The sequence below is a fragment of the Pogoniulus pusillus genome, chromosome 6, assembly GCF_015220805.1.
Source record: "Pogoniulus pusillus isolate bPogPus1 chromosome 6, bPogPus1.pri, whole genome shotgun sequence".
Lineage (NCBI taxonomy): Eukaryota > Metazoa > Chordata > Aves > Piciformes > Lybiidae > Pogoniulus > Pogoniulus pusillus.
The window spans coordinates 13273438-13289684 of NC_087269.1; the positions used below are offsets into that span (position 1 = coordinate 13273438).

General features: G+C 44.7%; 1 protein-coding gene across 2 annotated transcripts in view; it reads right to left on the reverse strand.

Annotated features, from left to right (window-relative positions):
* Positions 1 to 16247, reverse strand: part of NEURL1 (neuralized E3 ubiquitin protein ligase 1) — a 191851-nt gene that overhangs the window by 90894 nt on the left and 84710 nt on the right. The window contains exon 1 of one of the 2 annotated variants that reach the window (XM_064144450.1): positions 11695 to 11854. The exons of the other annotated variant lie outside the window; for it this stretch is intronic. Within the exon in view, the coding sequence (XP_064000520.1) occupies positions 11695 to 11728 (34 nt within the window). The 5' untranslated portion in view covers positions 11729 to 11854. Of the gene's footprint in view, positions 1 to 11694; positions 11855 to 16247 lie in introns of those variants that run through there. 2 annotated transcript variants of the gene reach the window in all.

Consider the following 16247-nt stretch of genomic DNA (forward strand, 5'->3'; position numbering starts at 1 on the left):
ATCCTCTCTGATTTGCATAGGCAAAAATACACTTCAAACTAAAAGCTCACAGCCCTTTCATCATAAGCCCTCGAAGAACTCCTGTAAACTTTCATAATCATAGAATCATAGAATCAACCAGGTTGGAAGAGACCTCCAAGATCATCCAGTCCAACCTATCACCCAGCCCTAACCAATCAACTAGACCATGGCACTAAGTGCCTCATCCAGTCTTTGCTTGAAGACCCCCAGGGACGGTGCCTCCACCACCTCCCTGGGCAGCCCATTCCAATGGGAAATCACTCTCTCTGTGAAGAACTTCTTCCTAATATCCAGCCTAGACCTACCCTGGCACAACTTGAGACTTGTTATTTGGGTAACAGAGTCAATCCCTCAAAGTCGTACCCCCATGTTTCCTGTAAGAGAGTGCAGAGGAAGCTTCATCACCACTTGCTTGGAAATTGTGTTAACATCAATGTGTGCAAGCTATGCAGAAGAAAAATTCCCAAATGATTCAGTTTTCAGTCATTTCATTCTGCTGCAGACTTACTCACATGGCCTTTCGTGACTCAGATGACCAGTTACTGTTTACAGAATGTGAGTTATGTATAGCAGGTGACTCGGGAGGAGCATCACCAAGACAAGAAAAAATGGCTGTGTTTCTAAATAGCTGAAGTAAGAGAGATGTGCTAGAAAAGCAAGCCAGCTTGGAACAGAAAGCAGATGCTGCCTTAAAATCCATGCAAAAGGGCATTTTTGCATATAGACTACTGATAAGAGTGGAAAGAGGAAGAAATTTGATGCCATGCAACTCAGAGCGCTGCTCCTCATGTAGCCACATTCAAAACGTGACTGGCTTGAAGGTCATGTGCAAATAGGAAACAAGCCTAAAGGGCTCATAGGGCTTTATTCTCCTGGTGAAAAGAAATCAGCACTATTTTTGAAGTGCAAGAAACAACTAAAGGTGGAAGGGAATTCACTCATACATATTCCTCACTCTTTGTATCTTGAAAAACTGTGCAAAATCCTTTAGTCTTTCTCCAGCTAAGGAGCATTTCCTCAGATGACAAAGACCACTGGAATTTAATATTTTTTAGTATACAACTGCACCTGTTTCTCTAAGATACAGCTCTAAATCATAATTTAATAAGGACCACACTGCATCCCTGACAGATGCTCCTTTCTGCTGGCACAGAGAGATGCAGCTGTTGAACTGAAGTCTGCAAATCCAGACCTCTGGGCTGTGAAGCATTTCCCTGATTAGTTTTCTGAGCCCAAAAGCAGATCACAATGCATAATCTGAATCTACTGCTGCAAATGCAGTACATAATGGAAAAGCACAATGTATTTCTCATTAAGCTGAAGGTGCACAAAGCCAGAACTCCTATCAATCTTTATTATTTTTCTCCCAGGGTACATTGCAAAATCATCTCTCTGGAGTACTGAAGTTATTTTAGGTAACTTGCCCACGTTTACATTTTATAACAGGTTCCCACACAATACTAAATACCTCAGCCTACATCAACTGAGCCAGCAGCACCAGGCACGTGTATGTCATGAAACTACTGCTTTTGCTACACAATAAAGACAAAACAGATAAAGTCTGTCCACCAGCATTCAAGTACAGATTTCCCAAAGCACAGGATTAAGAGAAGATGGGAAAGTGTGAATTGTGATGTACATATAACCAATGAACCTCAAATGATTCCAGTCATCACATGTAAAAGAACTTCTGAATCTCTTTTTTAGCAATTAACTGCACACTCATCAATCAGCAGCTGCAATCAAGCCTGGGATGAGGCATGGGATTGGTTAGCCTGGAGAAGAGGAGGCTCAGGGGAGACCTTATTGCTGTCTACAACTACCTGAGGGGAGGTTGTAGCCAGGAGGAGGTTGCTCTCTTCTCTCAGGTGGCCAGCACCAGAACGAGAGGACACAGCCTCAGGCTGTGCCAGGGGAAATTTAGGCTGGAGGTGAGGAGAAAGTTCTTCACTGAGAGAGTCATTGGACACTGGAATGGGCTGCCCGGGGAGGTGGTGGAGTCGCCGTCCCTGGAGCTGTTCAAGGCAGGATTGGACGTGGCACTTGGTGCCATGGTCTAGCCTTGAGCTCTGTGGTAAAGGGTTGGACTTGATGATCTGTGAGGTCTCTTCCAACCTTGGTGATATTGTGATGCTGTGATGACCTGGAGCCCCCAGTGACCAGCTTTGCTGTATGAGGATTCAGAACAGAAAGGTCTCTGTGGGTCACAAGTGGGTAAGGAGAGCTCAGGTAGTCACTCATGGATAACAGGATAGGAACATCTTCCAACAGGATGGCTGAGGTTACCAGATGTCTGGTGAAGAGGACTCTAAGAACCACAGTCATCCCTTGCAAGCACTCTGAATGACTTTAGCACTCTTTCAGATCTATTTGTAAAGCACTTGAAAGATATTTCTCTGCATTTTATCCTTCCCACCATGGGATCAGGTAGCCTGAATGTTTTATTCTTTGCATGCTAAATGCCTAAGAAGGATACAGGCAGCTGTAACAACTGCATCTCAATTTCAGGAATTAATTTCAAACATGATGCAAGATCATCTACTGCATTCCAAAGACAGCTTTGACCACTTTCCTACCTCAGCCTGACTGGCAGCAACCATGCACAGAATTGGCATCGGCCAAGGTAAGTGAGATCACTTAACAATTAGTAGCCAGAGATACAGAGACATAATATCTAGATACTGAATCATGCATCCTTGTTCAAGCAATAAAGCCTTGGACTGGGCACAAAAGAGACAGGTTTTCCAGGAACACTGTCACAGGCGTGCTGCTTGATCAGTGTCTCTTCACCGATGGACAAAGGGGTTAAGAGAAGAAGGATGGCAACTCCTACCATGCTGCAGCTCCAGTTCTCTTCCTTCTAAAAACAGTTTCACTCAGAATCAGAAAACAAGAAGGCAGCACAAGTGAAGTTCTCCTTCCCTTTGGAGATGAAAAAAAAAATCAGAGGGTGGCATTGAAGTAGTTTAGGTTAACCAAAATTTGAGCAATTCTCCTTTTCCAAGTTGTGTGACATTCACAGCATCAGTAATGCCTCTGTAAAAGGAAATAGATTCTTAGGCTCTATTTTCTATTTGATAATCTGATTTTATTTGGTGTGCAAAGACAGAAGTAATTTTGAGCTGAGATGCTTCAGTGCTTTATAGGCACTCATATATTTGTATGTTTCAGAGAGAAGTTTCTCTTTTCAGGTTTTTTCATTTATCTCAGTCTTTTGTATCTCTCTACTTTTGTTTAAAGTACATTTAGTTGAGTCAGTGAATATTAGAAATAGAACAGAGATGGAGGTGTAACTTCCAAAGCTCATCCCCCAAAAGCCCTTTCCTTTCTCTCTCCTCCTCTCAAAAGCTAAAGCAAATGAAGTATTTTTTCTGTCTTCTGACCAAAATCCTGATCTGTGCAACAGAAACGAAAATCCAAGATACATTCAATTCCAAAACCATATCCCAAACATCCCTGCCACCCAGTTGTCATTTGTCCAACTTTCTAATACTTAGCTTTTCTAAGAGAAATTAAAATCATGGAGACCTTTCCCTTAAGCAAAATATGTTTACTGGAAATATTCTTTAAAGCAGTGACCAACCCACGGCGCGTATCACATTTATGCCAGAGCTGTGACAAATGCCTGTTGAGCTTCTGCACTTAAACCACTTGCATTTTAAACAGCAGTCTGTCAAGTGATGTTAATTATTTGGGAGGTCTCTGCACGGAGAAACATAAACATTTCTTTTCATAATGATCACATTTTCTTTTCCATGTGGTGCTTCCATCAGAGATTGAAATGACAATGGCTTCTTTGTGTGCCACAGCATGGTTTATGGATCAGTTTCCCCCTTGCACTTGCAAGCAGGGGTAGTGCCACACCAGGGCGCTGCACAGCACCTTCCCCATACTTGTTTTGCAGGTGGAAACCTTCTCCTCCAGCCTCAGACCCATCCACCCTCTTTGAGGCGATCCAGCTTCTCTCTGGCTAACCCAAGTCCAGGACTTGCAGTAACCTGAAGGTCACTTGAACTTTGTAAAGGAAGCAAAGGTCTTAGTTGCTAGGAAGCACTGCAGGGAACAGAAGAATAGGCTCTTGCAAGAGTCTGAAAACAAACAAACAAACCCCACCAACATTCAGAACCACAAGGTACAACTCAAACACTGACTTACCCTTCAAACTGCCTCCCAGTTCAATAGGCACTGGTTTTGACATTGCAGCCCCAGTGCCTGAGCTCTGCTTAAGGCAGACCATGAGCCTCACAGTTCCTTGAAAAATGCACTTTCAGTCCTGCTCTGGTATCTCATAGCAGCTCCTGCTTTCAGTGACAAGTCTACTGGCCATAAGTTTCAAATGTTGCTTGTACCCATGTGGTGCCACATGGCTGTACAGCAAGGTCCATCACAGAGAAGATACAACAGTATCTGCCAGAGGAAGTTTCATGAAATCACAGCATCAACACAAACACTTTACTTCCAGCAAGACTAAAGCAGAATTTTTCAGAGCCACACCGAGCCACCTGCAAGTCACTTGTGGGCACTTTATCTAAGGGTTTGGTGAGTTTAAATCCATAAGGATTTATCTCCAAAGGTAACGATAGGATCTGCTATCCGTCCTGCCTGTGACAAGTGCTGGGTCCTTTTCTGCTCTCCAGACTTCATCCACAAAACCTGCTGGAAGTAGCTTCTTGAGTCCTGGAGGCTAGAACAGTTTGTCTGGGAAAGTGACATTGCATGGACACAGCCCCTGTGCAGTACTGCTGCATGAGGTACGACATGATGGGGCAAATTCAGACCATGAGTACACAGTGTTGCTTGACACACACCCCCCACCGCGCTTCCCCTCTGCATTTCCTAAGTATAAGCAGAAAGGGATGTAAACTGAACCACAACAAGGAACTGGTTTTCATAGCAAGGGACCTCAGTCGATCACAAAGGCTTCTCTTAAAAACATGGTTTTAACTTGATGGAGAGGGCAAGAACTCCCTACTTCTGTTGCCAATGGCTGCTAGTGAGGAGGCAACCAGGAGCACACTGTTTACGTTCTGTATCATTGTTCATTAACCTACATGGCTTTTATTGTATCTGCTTCAGTCTGTTTTCCCTTTTCCTTTTAAACAAAATTCCTGCCAGTGTTTGTAACTAGAAAACATGCTCACGTATCCGATCAGTTACCATGGCTCTCTCTGAGCCCACACTCTTTGCTGTGTCGTTGAACCCGCAGTAAATCTCAGATAAACCAGGAGACTCAACTCCTCAGCCACATCGTCTGCAGTCATCCTGAGTCTTATTTTTAATGCCAGTGAATTAGTGTCCCTTTAAGAAACAACGGAGGACGGTGCCAAGGAACAGAAACATCAATGAGACTCACTCGACAAGATCTACAGAATAAGTGGCTCTGACTCATTTTGTACCAGCTTCACTCAGATAAATACATCAGATGATCTTGAAAGTCTCTTCCAGCTGAAGATATTCTGTGCTTCTGTGATTTAGAGAGGGAATGACAGAAGAAAAATGAAAGGACAACACCATGAACAGGGATCAAGCCTAGAGCAAAGCACAGAGATAGGCAGGGCTGCAGCATATGCTCTGACCGCGGGCTCCTGCACCATGAAGCCTGCGGCTGGCAGCCACACTTATTTAGCCTCTAGGAGGCAAGATCTCTCCTGACTTCCATCTCGGCACCCAGCTGTGCCATCAGAAATCTCTGCCGATTCCCGAGGGCAATCGATCAGGATCGATTCTTTACTTTGCTCTTACTTTCCAGGAAATTCCTCTTACTTTAGGATGAATTATTTTTCAAATTGATCTCAGTGAAACAACAACAGCAATAATAACAGCAACAGCAATAATAACAACAACAGTAATTTGTAAATGAAATTTATTTTATACTATTGACAATATGAATAATGCAGCTGCAGAAGTAGTTATTTGGATCAAGCATGCAAATCACTCCCTTGAACACGTCTTACAAATCTCCCTGAAGAGACACAAGCTACATCTAAATTGATTGAATGATAGCTAAACACATCACCCAGAATGTCTAAGAAAACAGAAGGAGAAGGTAAATGAAGATCAGAGGTAAGAATGCTCCCGTGTCAAAGAAAGAGAGGATCAGTAAAAGAGGATGCAAATAAGACAAAATGTGGCAAACAGTATTCAGTCCCTAGACCCCACCTTCATAAAGCAACAAGTCAAAGAAAAGTTAGCAGGAAAATGCCAAGAAAAAGGACAAAATGAGAACGAGGATGCTCTTTAACCACTTGTGGCAAGACTCCTACAGTCAAATATTGCCACAACTAATGAAAAACTCCTTTGTCTTACACAATGAATAGAACAGTTTTGAAGGATAAACGTGGTTCCTACACAGAGGTACTATGCACTGCATTCTCATAAGCATCGTCAGCAGTCAATACACTTTCAGGCATCAGCATCTGACCCACAGGTCAGAGGCACAAACCTAAATAATCTCTGGGAGTCCCACTTTCAGCAAATGCCAACACTGGTTTGGCACCCTGCCCAGGGTCCTCTGTGCCAGTTAATCCATCCCTGATCAAGATTATTTTACTATACACATACACAATCGTTGTCTTTCAGGGCTATGTACCAACTGTGCCAAAACCAGAGTGAGTTGAGACTTTTTCCACCAGTTCTCAACAAGCCAGTGTCTGCAGAACGTGGGTAATGTTAAACCCCCTAATGAGGTTGATTCCATCACCAGTTACTCCATCAAATGAGAAGCCACCTCAAAACCTAGACAGTAAGTTAAGAGACTGTAATAATACAAAGTAATAGTAACATGCAAAGAAATCTCATTAATGATTGGTATTGTCATGCCTTCAGAGGTTTTTTTTTTGCTGTTGTTTCTTATTCCTACTGGGATATTTTCAGTTTTAATTTGGCATAGGAAGATGGAAATTAATGAATTCAAAGGTGTGCACAGCAGTGTGCAGTGGAGTAAAATGTTCTTTAGTGATAGTAACTGCAAGGGTGAAATGTGTTTGGCATGGTTGTTGTAGTACTTACAGCAATGCATGAGTGAGAAAGCATGGGGCTGATTTCAGCACTTGCTTACAGATAAAACGTTCACTACAGTATAAAGATCTAGAGAAAGCTAAAACCAGAGATCTATTGTACAATGTAGGAGTAAACAAAATTGCACACAGTAGACATCTTACTCTGGAGAAATGGCCTTCAACCTCTGCTGTTTCTCAGATCCCTACAGCTGCAGCTCAGCAGCTCTTGCTAGAGCTGAGGGGTTCCACACAGCACCCAAATATCTTGTACTGCCTACCAGCATGTGTAACTAAGACCCACTAATTGTTCTCTGGGAGAATAAAACACAGGAGAAGGAGAGTGCTTCACGCCTCTTCTGCATGGGAATAAATGGTCAGGCCAGCCACAGGAAAATCTAGGGTAAGTAAAACCGAGACGAAATGGGAAACTAATCCACCCAAAAGTCTATTGCCATGCCGTGTGGATCGAATCCTGCTACACCGTAAATCCTGCTTCCTTCTCCCTCTTATCAGCACGACGACACAGCTGCGGCAGGGCTACTCACCAAGTCTGTACACAGGTGCTAAGGGGAAGGATGACCATGCACAATATTCACATGGGTCTATACATACATCAGACAAAGACACACAAGTAATTATTTATACTGTATCCACAAATTACGGAGCATTATCTGCAAGCAGCTTAAGATTCAGCAGTCCAAACTGAAAATCCTGTCTATCAATCAGTACCATTTCCCAGGCTAAAAAGCCAGTGGGCTCTCACCAGGGACTTCTGTGCAATGACACCAGTGCCATACAATGGATATGTATGGCACAAGATACCTTCTTCCCAGCTCCTTGTAAGTGTTCCACTACAGAACACTGATAAATGCCTGTAACATATAATTAAAAGAAAAATAAAACAAAGTCAGCCTTGCAGTGAGGAGCTTATTGATACTTGTGACTTGTAGCAGGAAAGGTTATTAAGCAAATGTGCAGGCAAACACTCGCATATTCCCTGCACATGAATTGATCCACTATGCACACTGTGTAGTCAAAAGCCCCCTCTGAAGGGACGTGTAGATGTTAACCACCAACCTCTGCACATCTGCATACACCAAGCTCCTCTCCCACCACAGTGCAGCAGCTTCCTTGGGTAAACCATCATTTTGTGTTAGTTTGCTTCTGAGTGAAAGAGAGAAAAAAAACACTTCCCCCTCCCCCTTTTTTTTTTTTTTCAGACAGAAACTCCTGGATTTGCCCTCCTAAAATTAAGAATAGGATCTTCCCCAAATAGCACTCCACTTATAGCCATAAGGAGGAATTAAAAACTCCTGCAACAGGTGACAGTTGAATCAAACACATACCAAGAACATGTGTTTTATGACATACATATCTGTTACAGATATAATTCAATCATAGGAGAAAATTGCCAATATCAGGTAACACCAAACCTAATCCTCTTTTTCTGATTATACTAATGCTAGCACACAGTTTAATATATTTAGTAAACTGCCTGTGTTATAGGAGTAGCATAGGATACAGTTAGTCTTGAAGAAACCAGCCTCAGATGAACCACAAGCAACCATATTAACAGTTCCTGTTTAAAACATTGTTAAAAGGCTCATGTATAGCTACTACTTTTTAAACAGCAAGTCAACATCCTGACCATCAACTTTGTGGTACCTTTGTACTTCCTATTTCACCTTCTCTTTTCTTTGCACAGAGGGCTCTAGAAAGCACCCTAAGGACTTCTGTGGATGACAGTGGGAAAGGGAATGGGGAAGAGGATGCCAGGGACAGAGACATAGAGGGATACTGCATGAGTGTGTTTCAATACTGCACAGTTTCACAGAGAAGAAGAGTGACCAGCATGTCCCAACATGTCAATGCATCAGATGTCTCCTTTCAGAAAACAAAAGGTGCTGTCTTTCATGGGACAAACCCAGTTGGGTTTCTTTGCTAGCAAGGAATGAAGTTGGAGGTGAGTCTCTCCTGGGAAACTCAGGCAATGGATGCTTCAGTGACCCTAGGTCAAAACTTCTTTTTCATCCCAGTCCCATCAGGTGGGAAACTTTCCTACAGGTGACTTAGAACCCATTCAGCACCTACTAACTCTATCATAAGGACAGACTAGCATGTCTCTCCTACACCCCCCACTGTATCAATGGGAAAGCAGCATTAGCATTCAAGAAGGTGTTTGCCCAAGTGGACATACACATACCTCATTCTGTGGCTGAACTGGATTGCCCCAGCACTGCCTTGCAGGCCTGCACACAATTAACCTCCACAGCAGTGTGGGCCCAGGGAAATCCAGTGCCATCTCCACTGAACACACATCCCCAGGCATGACATGCCACCCACCCATGACTTTCCTCGTGGCAAAGGATGATGAGACTGCTCTGTCTGGAAGGAATGCTGCATGGCTTTACTTTCCTGTTTGAAAGCAGATCTGTGGGTGAAAGAAGGTTAAACAATGCCAGGTGTTCTATCTTGACAGTCTATGTATAGATGCACTTGACTGCTATAACCCCTACCCTTACATCGGGGCAATCACACCTTTTAAACATCCCCACCTTGATTTTATGTTTTTTGAAAGGGTACCTCCCTTGTGATCCACTTCAGGAGCTTCTATTTCAGTTTACTTTTTTTCAGTTCTAAGTGGGGCTTGGAGGAGGCAGGAAGCCAGCACACCGTTTTGGGAGTGCATCTTAGGGAAACTGGCTGCTGCCCCAAAGCTGGCTCAGCAGAGCCACAAGCAGCCAGCCTGTGCACTATCTCCCCATCTCAGCTAATTTTCAGTGAGATTAGATTAGGTGCTTGTGAAAGTCGCAGCCTGCCCTTGCAACATGGAGACATCACCAGAAATGCCTGGAAGACATGAATTTATGCATTACCTGTACTTTCTATAGCCAAAAGATGCCAGCCCCCAGGGCTGTCAGTATAGCTCTTTTCAGTATTGTTACATTTAGTTTCGATTATCCTTCACTGCAATGGATGTTTCAGTTCTCTTTCCCCAGATATTCTGAAACACGTATGAAACAGAAACAGCACAAAGATGGAACTGGAGGAACGGTAGCCACAGACAAACCGCAAGCACAGATGCAGTCTATTTTTGTTCAATGCGTTTGCTACATGACTTTTAATTTATTTTTGTTAATACAATGCACATTTTTAATGACTTCTTTTAAAGACATCGCTGTGCTAATCAGAGCAGTGCATCACCTCCAAATGTAACTCAGCCTGTAGCCCCTCTGCATGAAGAGGGATATCTGAGTTAACTACCCTACCCTCATCTCTTCATTAGTCTTCCTCCCCCAACAAAATAAAGATTAGAAAGGAGTACACAGGCTGGAGTAGAATCGCTGAAAGGCAAAAGTTGCAGGATTGCTGTGCAGTGCACTGCCGGCTGCAGGCAGGAGACAGCCCCAGCACGAATGCCAAGTCCCTGGCACACAGAGGAAGCACATATAGCTATTATTCTTTCTCAGCTTTTTTTTTTTTTTCCCAAGCTCATTCAAATAATGCTTCGAAGGAGAAAAGGCATGCACCATCACAAGGCAACTGCCAGATCTCCTTTTGTATCTTGTCACGACAGTACTGTTATTCTGCAAATTGCACATATATCATAATAGCAGAGATTAAATAAGGTCAATCCGTGGAAAAAGCAGAACACAAATGACCAACAAATAAAAATCCCTATTGAGAAGTGCTTGCTAAGTATCTTTAGGGACAAAGGCATCTACTTCCTAACTGTGACCATTGGTTCCTTAAAAACTATAGAGTTTGGACTTGAAAAAGAAACCAAAAACAACAAAAAACAAGAATCAGGACTGTAACATAAATATTTGCAGCCTGAGAGCTTACACCTCATGCATCGCTGTTCAAGGAAAGAAAATGAGATAATCCAAGCTGTGTCTTTTATGCCTGTATTGACTACTGTAACAAGGAAATGCTTCTGAAAATACACTCATAACCATGCTGGACATGCTGCACATTTACTACACCTGACGTTAAACAGAATACTTCAGAGCAACAGACAAGTTTAATATTAAAGGAGTGCAATATTCCCACAAAAGTGTTTGTGGGATGAGATTCGGGCTGACAGGGACATGGCTGGTATCACATGCTGTCTACAGGGTCACGTCCTGGTTTAGCGCTGGCCTGTGCGGGGTGCCCCAGTGCCCTGGCAGCTCCCCTCTCTGCCCCGCTGTAATGACCCAGCCAGCGCGCTGCACCAACGCCGGGACGCGTCCTCTGACACCAGGCAGCTCAGACCGACCTTCATTCCAAACCGCACCGGTTTTAAACGAAGTAAACCAGATTTTGTGTTAAGAAGAAACTGCTGGTGGAAAGGCAAAACGAGGTGACTATTAACGGGAGACTGCTGAGGTGCCTTGCGGTAACCTCTACCACCGTCGAGCCGATTTTTTCCCCGGGGGAAGCTGTCAGACCGCGCACACAGACCGTTACTTTCTTGTCGCCCCTGACACCTCTCAGCACGCCTGTCAGCACTGCACAGACGGATGTTTGTCCCTCATCCCCCAGCCCGGGCTCCCTCTCCGGCCAGCCCCTCTCCGGGAGCGGGATGCTGCTGCTGGAGGCCAAGCCGGGCAGCGCCCGCCTCACCTTTCCCAGCCGCCTTCCGCTCTCCCCCCCGCCCCGCAGTGGAGGGCGGCGGCGGGTCGGTCCTTACCGTACAGCAGGCTCCGCGTCACCTGCCCCCCCATGGCAGCGCAGCGCGGCGGGGGCCCGGCTGGCCCCGCTCCGCAACCCCTGGCCCAGGCGGGAGCCGGCTGCCCCACGCCGGCAGCCTCCACCCACTCCCGCGCCTCCCGCCGCGGCACCGGCCCTGCGAGCTGTCATCTTTATTTACATAAGAAGGAGGAGACTTCGCGGCTTCCTGAAATAGCTGCCGGTGTTTCATCGATGCGGAGCGGGCCCCCTCCTCCCCACGCACGCATACACACACACACCGTCCCACGGCCGCAGAACGCAGCGGGCAGAGGCATCCACGCGCGGTGGTCCCCTGGCATCGCGCTGTTGGCGCTGGGCGAGGGGGAGCCGCTGAAAACACAGCGGTACCCGGCTCCCCGGCAACGCTAAGCACAAAGCAGAGGCACTGCCAGCTCCGCTGAAAACACGTAAGACCTCGTTTATAAAAGCTAACGGCGTCGGTAATTCGAAACTTTCGCTGCCCGTTGTGGTGGTGCCTACCACAAAGCCCTGGCGAAAATCAGAATGACGCAACAAAACAAAACAAAACAAACAACAAAATTAAGAAAATGAATATTACCAGACATCACTGCACCAGAGTCTTCAAACGGCCTCTGCTGGTTAATTATTAATTACTTAATAGCAAAGAAGTGCCTGGAACGCAGAATCGTTCGCCACAGACTGTAATAATAAAAACATTACCCCCTCTAAACTCTTTTGTTCACAGCTTGCACGCTCAGACCACGTACAAAGAAGCTTCCTGCTCTTCTGTTACTACCTCTGCTGATGGATACTGGCCAGCATTATTAAAAGCGGGGGGATACCGAGGGTGGTGCAGGGAGGTGTGCAGGGTACCCGAGCCAGGGCTGGTCCCTCAGTTGCTCCCTGCATCCCGTGGTTTGTGCAGGAGCTTGCTACTTCGCTCCTCTCCATCTCCAGCACCGCATGCCCCTGCCCACAGTCATGTCCCCCTGCATCTCTCCTATCCGCTGCTCTAAGGATAAATTAACACAGCAGGCGCGCTGAGCTGCCACGGCCAGCAATGGCATATCCCATCGGGCTCGTTTAATACTAGCTCATGCATCTTTATGTTACACCGCAGTCACTCTTCACTCTGCAAAGGAGCAGGAATCAAACTTATACAGCCATGAGTGCAGCTTTGCCTCTCAACTCTTACCATGGTGCTGGGCAAATCCTGCCATCCCACTGCCTTGACTCTGCCACTGGAAAAGTAGGAAACAAGATTTTCTCTTGCCTGTGTTATAAGGATTATTGCTTAGGATGCCTATCTGCTGAGGTCTCAGCACTTCTGGAATGAAGAAAAAGAAAAAAGGAAAAAAAAAAAAGACAAAAACAAGAAAAAAAAAGACAAAAAAAAGACACAAAAAAAGAAAAAAAAAGCTGCACATACAAGCTCTGTCAGAGTGTTTGCACTAACGCTGCATGCATGAGGAAAGCTGTGCCCAGCAGTTCCAGACTGTGAGAGAAGCCTCTGCCGAGCCCCCCAGCAGCAACCAAGCACCACTGCCAGCTCACCCACCAGCTGTGGCTGCCCAGACGAGAAGATGCGCGCCCAGACCCCACAGCCAAGCAGCAGCTCTTCCCTAGCTGAGCAGCGCACAGGCAGCACTCTGCTCCTCCCTGCCCAAAGTCACACTCTGCAGAGCTTATGGCAGCTTCCTGGCAGAAGACCTTTTATTCCCCCTTTCTATATTTTTCCCCTCCCAGGCGATGCTGCATTTACAGCAGCAGCAGTGCAGGGTGAGGACATGACCCCAGAAGGACTGCAGCATGGCCTTAGCACACTGATATGCGCAGCACATCTTTTGAGTCACACCAACCCATCACAGAACCCAGCTTTGCTCCTGCAGATGCCACAAGGACATTGCTGGTTTCATCTCCTGAGGGGCAACCTATTCACATAGGCTGACAGTAGGTGCTTGTGCCATCAACTACCATGTTTCACTCAAAGGAATGAAGATAGACTTGGATGTTCAACCCTAAATTTCCTTCCTCAGTTTCTCATTTCAGCTCTGCTTTCCATCCTCACCTTAATTTTGCTAGAGCTCTGTGAATAATTGACTTTTTGGTTCACTGCCTCAAACAAGAGACTAAAATAAAAATTGAGCTGGCCCAAACCTGAATGCTTTGTGCACTGAACAAAATGTTTCTTGAACTCAAAATGAAGCATTTTATTTTCTGAGTTATTTTTACCTCCTTTTTTTTTTTTCTGTTTGTTTGTTTTTCATGTTATGGTCACTGAATACAACTCTGAAATGATATCTTAAAAGAAAAAAAAATTAAAAATCAAGCACTTTGTTTTGAATATACCAAAAGGAAAATTCTGAATTGTTACCTTCTCAGATTATTTGGGGTTTTGCAACTTATTGGCTTTGTTTGTTTGTCTGAGGGGGAGAGCAAAGAGGGCAGACTGCCAGAATGAGTCATCCTGCTTGGCAGATAATTATAAACTATTCAAATTGATTTTAAAATTTCTGCTTTCCCTTTTTTTTTTTTACCCAACATCCCTCTCTTGAACTTGAACCTGCTGCTGTGGAACACCTCCTGAAGGACATAGCCCCAGCAGAGCCATCCATGCTAGTCAGACAGCCTGTCCACCCTGTCCCACGATAATTGCCATATGGCAAACCTCTCCTTCACAGCCTTGTGGCACTGGAACTCATTCCTGGTTTGTTCTTATCATCTCCAAGTCCATTTCAGACCTTGCCCTTTTCCAAATAGCCTCTTCAGTCTTCTAGGTTTCCGATTTTTCTTTAGACATAGAAAAAATAGTACCTACAATCTTGTTCCTATTTTACAATTCTCTCTACCAACATCCTCTAGGTCCCCTTGGGTGTTTCCTTGCTCTTGCCAAGATGGGTAAGGCCTCCCACTTTGGCATGGATTATAAAAATCAGTATCATCACCACTGTGCTCCCTTCTAAATCCCTGGCAAAGGTACTAGAGTTGGACCCAACAGCAATCCACAGCCCTTAAATCCATTCCCATTCATGAACAGCATCCAGCAAATCCCTGCCAAGAATCAGCACTGCTGTCCAAGCTGGGAAGAATCTGCTGCAGGAGTATTTTGAGGCAGTATCTGATCTTGCTAAATATACTTAATCACTGCGAGAGCAGGATGCTGAGGTTGCAGAAGATTCCGTACATAGTCACAGTCATCAGACTGTGTACTAGATGAGCACCTTGGATCTTTCCAAGCAGCCTTGAGCAGGCAAAAGGGCACCTCTCCCACCCTTCCTGGGATAAACCCCTCAGCATTGGACAATGAGATTGGGCATATGGGGTCATGAGCAAATGCATTGCTTCCCTGGTGTCCTGGTGAGAAGGCTAGCAGTCAGCAAGAAGGCCAGACACTCTCCACAGTCTGGGAAAAGAGATCCCAACATGACCAAACAGCCCATTCCACCCCTGACTAATGGAAGAAACAGAGATCCTTGCATGGAACTGCAGTGCGAAAAGTCAGTTCTGCAGAGACCTGCCTTGCACAGAAGGAGACAGAAAAAGGTACAAAGAGACAAGAAAGATGGACAGGAATTAAAAATTAAATTAGTGGGGATGGAGGACAAGATTATACATGTGCACAGGCCAGGAAAATGAAAACCCAGTTCATCCAAGCCTCGCACAGCTGAAACTCTTTCGGCACTGGATTTGAATCTGTGAAGAATCAAAATTTACTCTTCATCAGAAAGGCAAAACAAGCAATAAAACCTTTTGCTTACTTCAACAGCGCTGCAGGTAAAGATATCCTGCCAAGAAATGGTCCAAAAATTTCCTTAAATACCAGCATGAGAGAGAAAAGGGAACTCTGGAAATCAATCAGGTATGTCAGAGACAGTGAATATTCTTTTAGTGAACACAACTTTATAGAATTAGACTGACTAAAAATTGTCCTTTTTCACTCAATACAGTAGCTCTCAAACAACTGAAGATCATCTAGAAAGATGTCAGAATTTAGGGGAACGTATTCTCAGGTCTTTTTTCAGCATGAGTCTCTGACTGATGTTACAGGAAAAACTTTACCTGTACAGAAAATAGAGTTCCTCCAGGAATCTTCTGCCACTGTAACTCCAGAAGAAAAACTATGTTCTCAACATGAAGGCATCTTGTGCTAGTGCATGAGAAACATGCACTAGAAGTAGGAAATCTTCCATTCTGTGCATCTTTTTAACATTAATGTACTGCCATTAATGCAGGGAGCTTAGATGAAAGATGAGTCTCTGATTTCAAATCTTTATCTCTAATTCAAAGATACAGACACTGCCCTAGCAAAAGGTATGCTGAATAGCTGACATTTATCCAGCCCCTTGAGAATATGAGTTAAGCCATAATTAAGTATTACAACAAAGCTGCAGCTCTGTATGAAAGCAAATTCTCAATGAGTCACAGGAAATTCAAAATTCGGGCTGAAATTCTTAAAATGAGAACCACTGCTCATACCTGTAAACTGTGGCACCACAGTAGCCAAGCCGAGTGGCTCAGTTATCCCAGTGCAATTCTCTGCAGGCACAACAG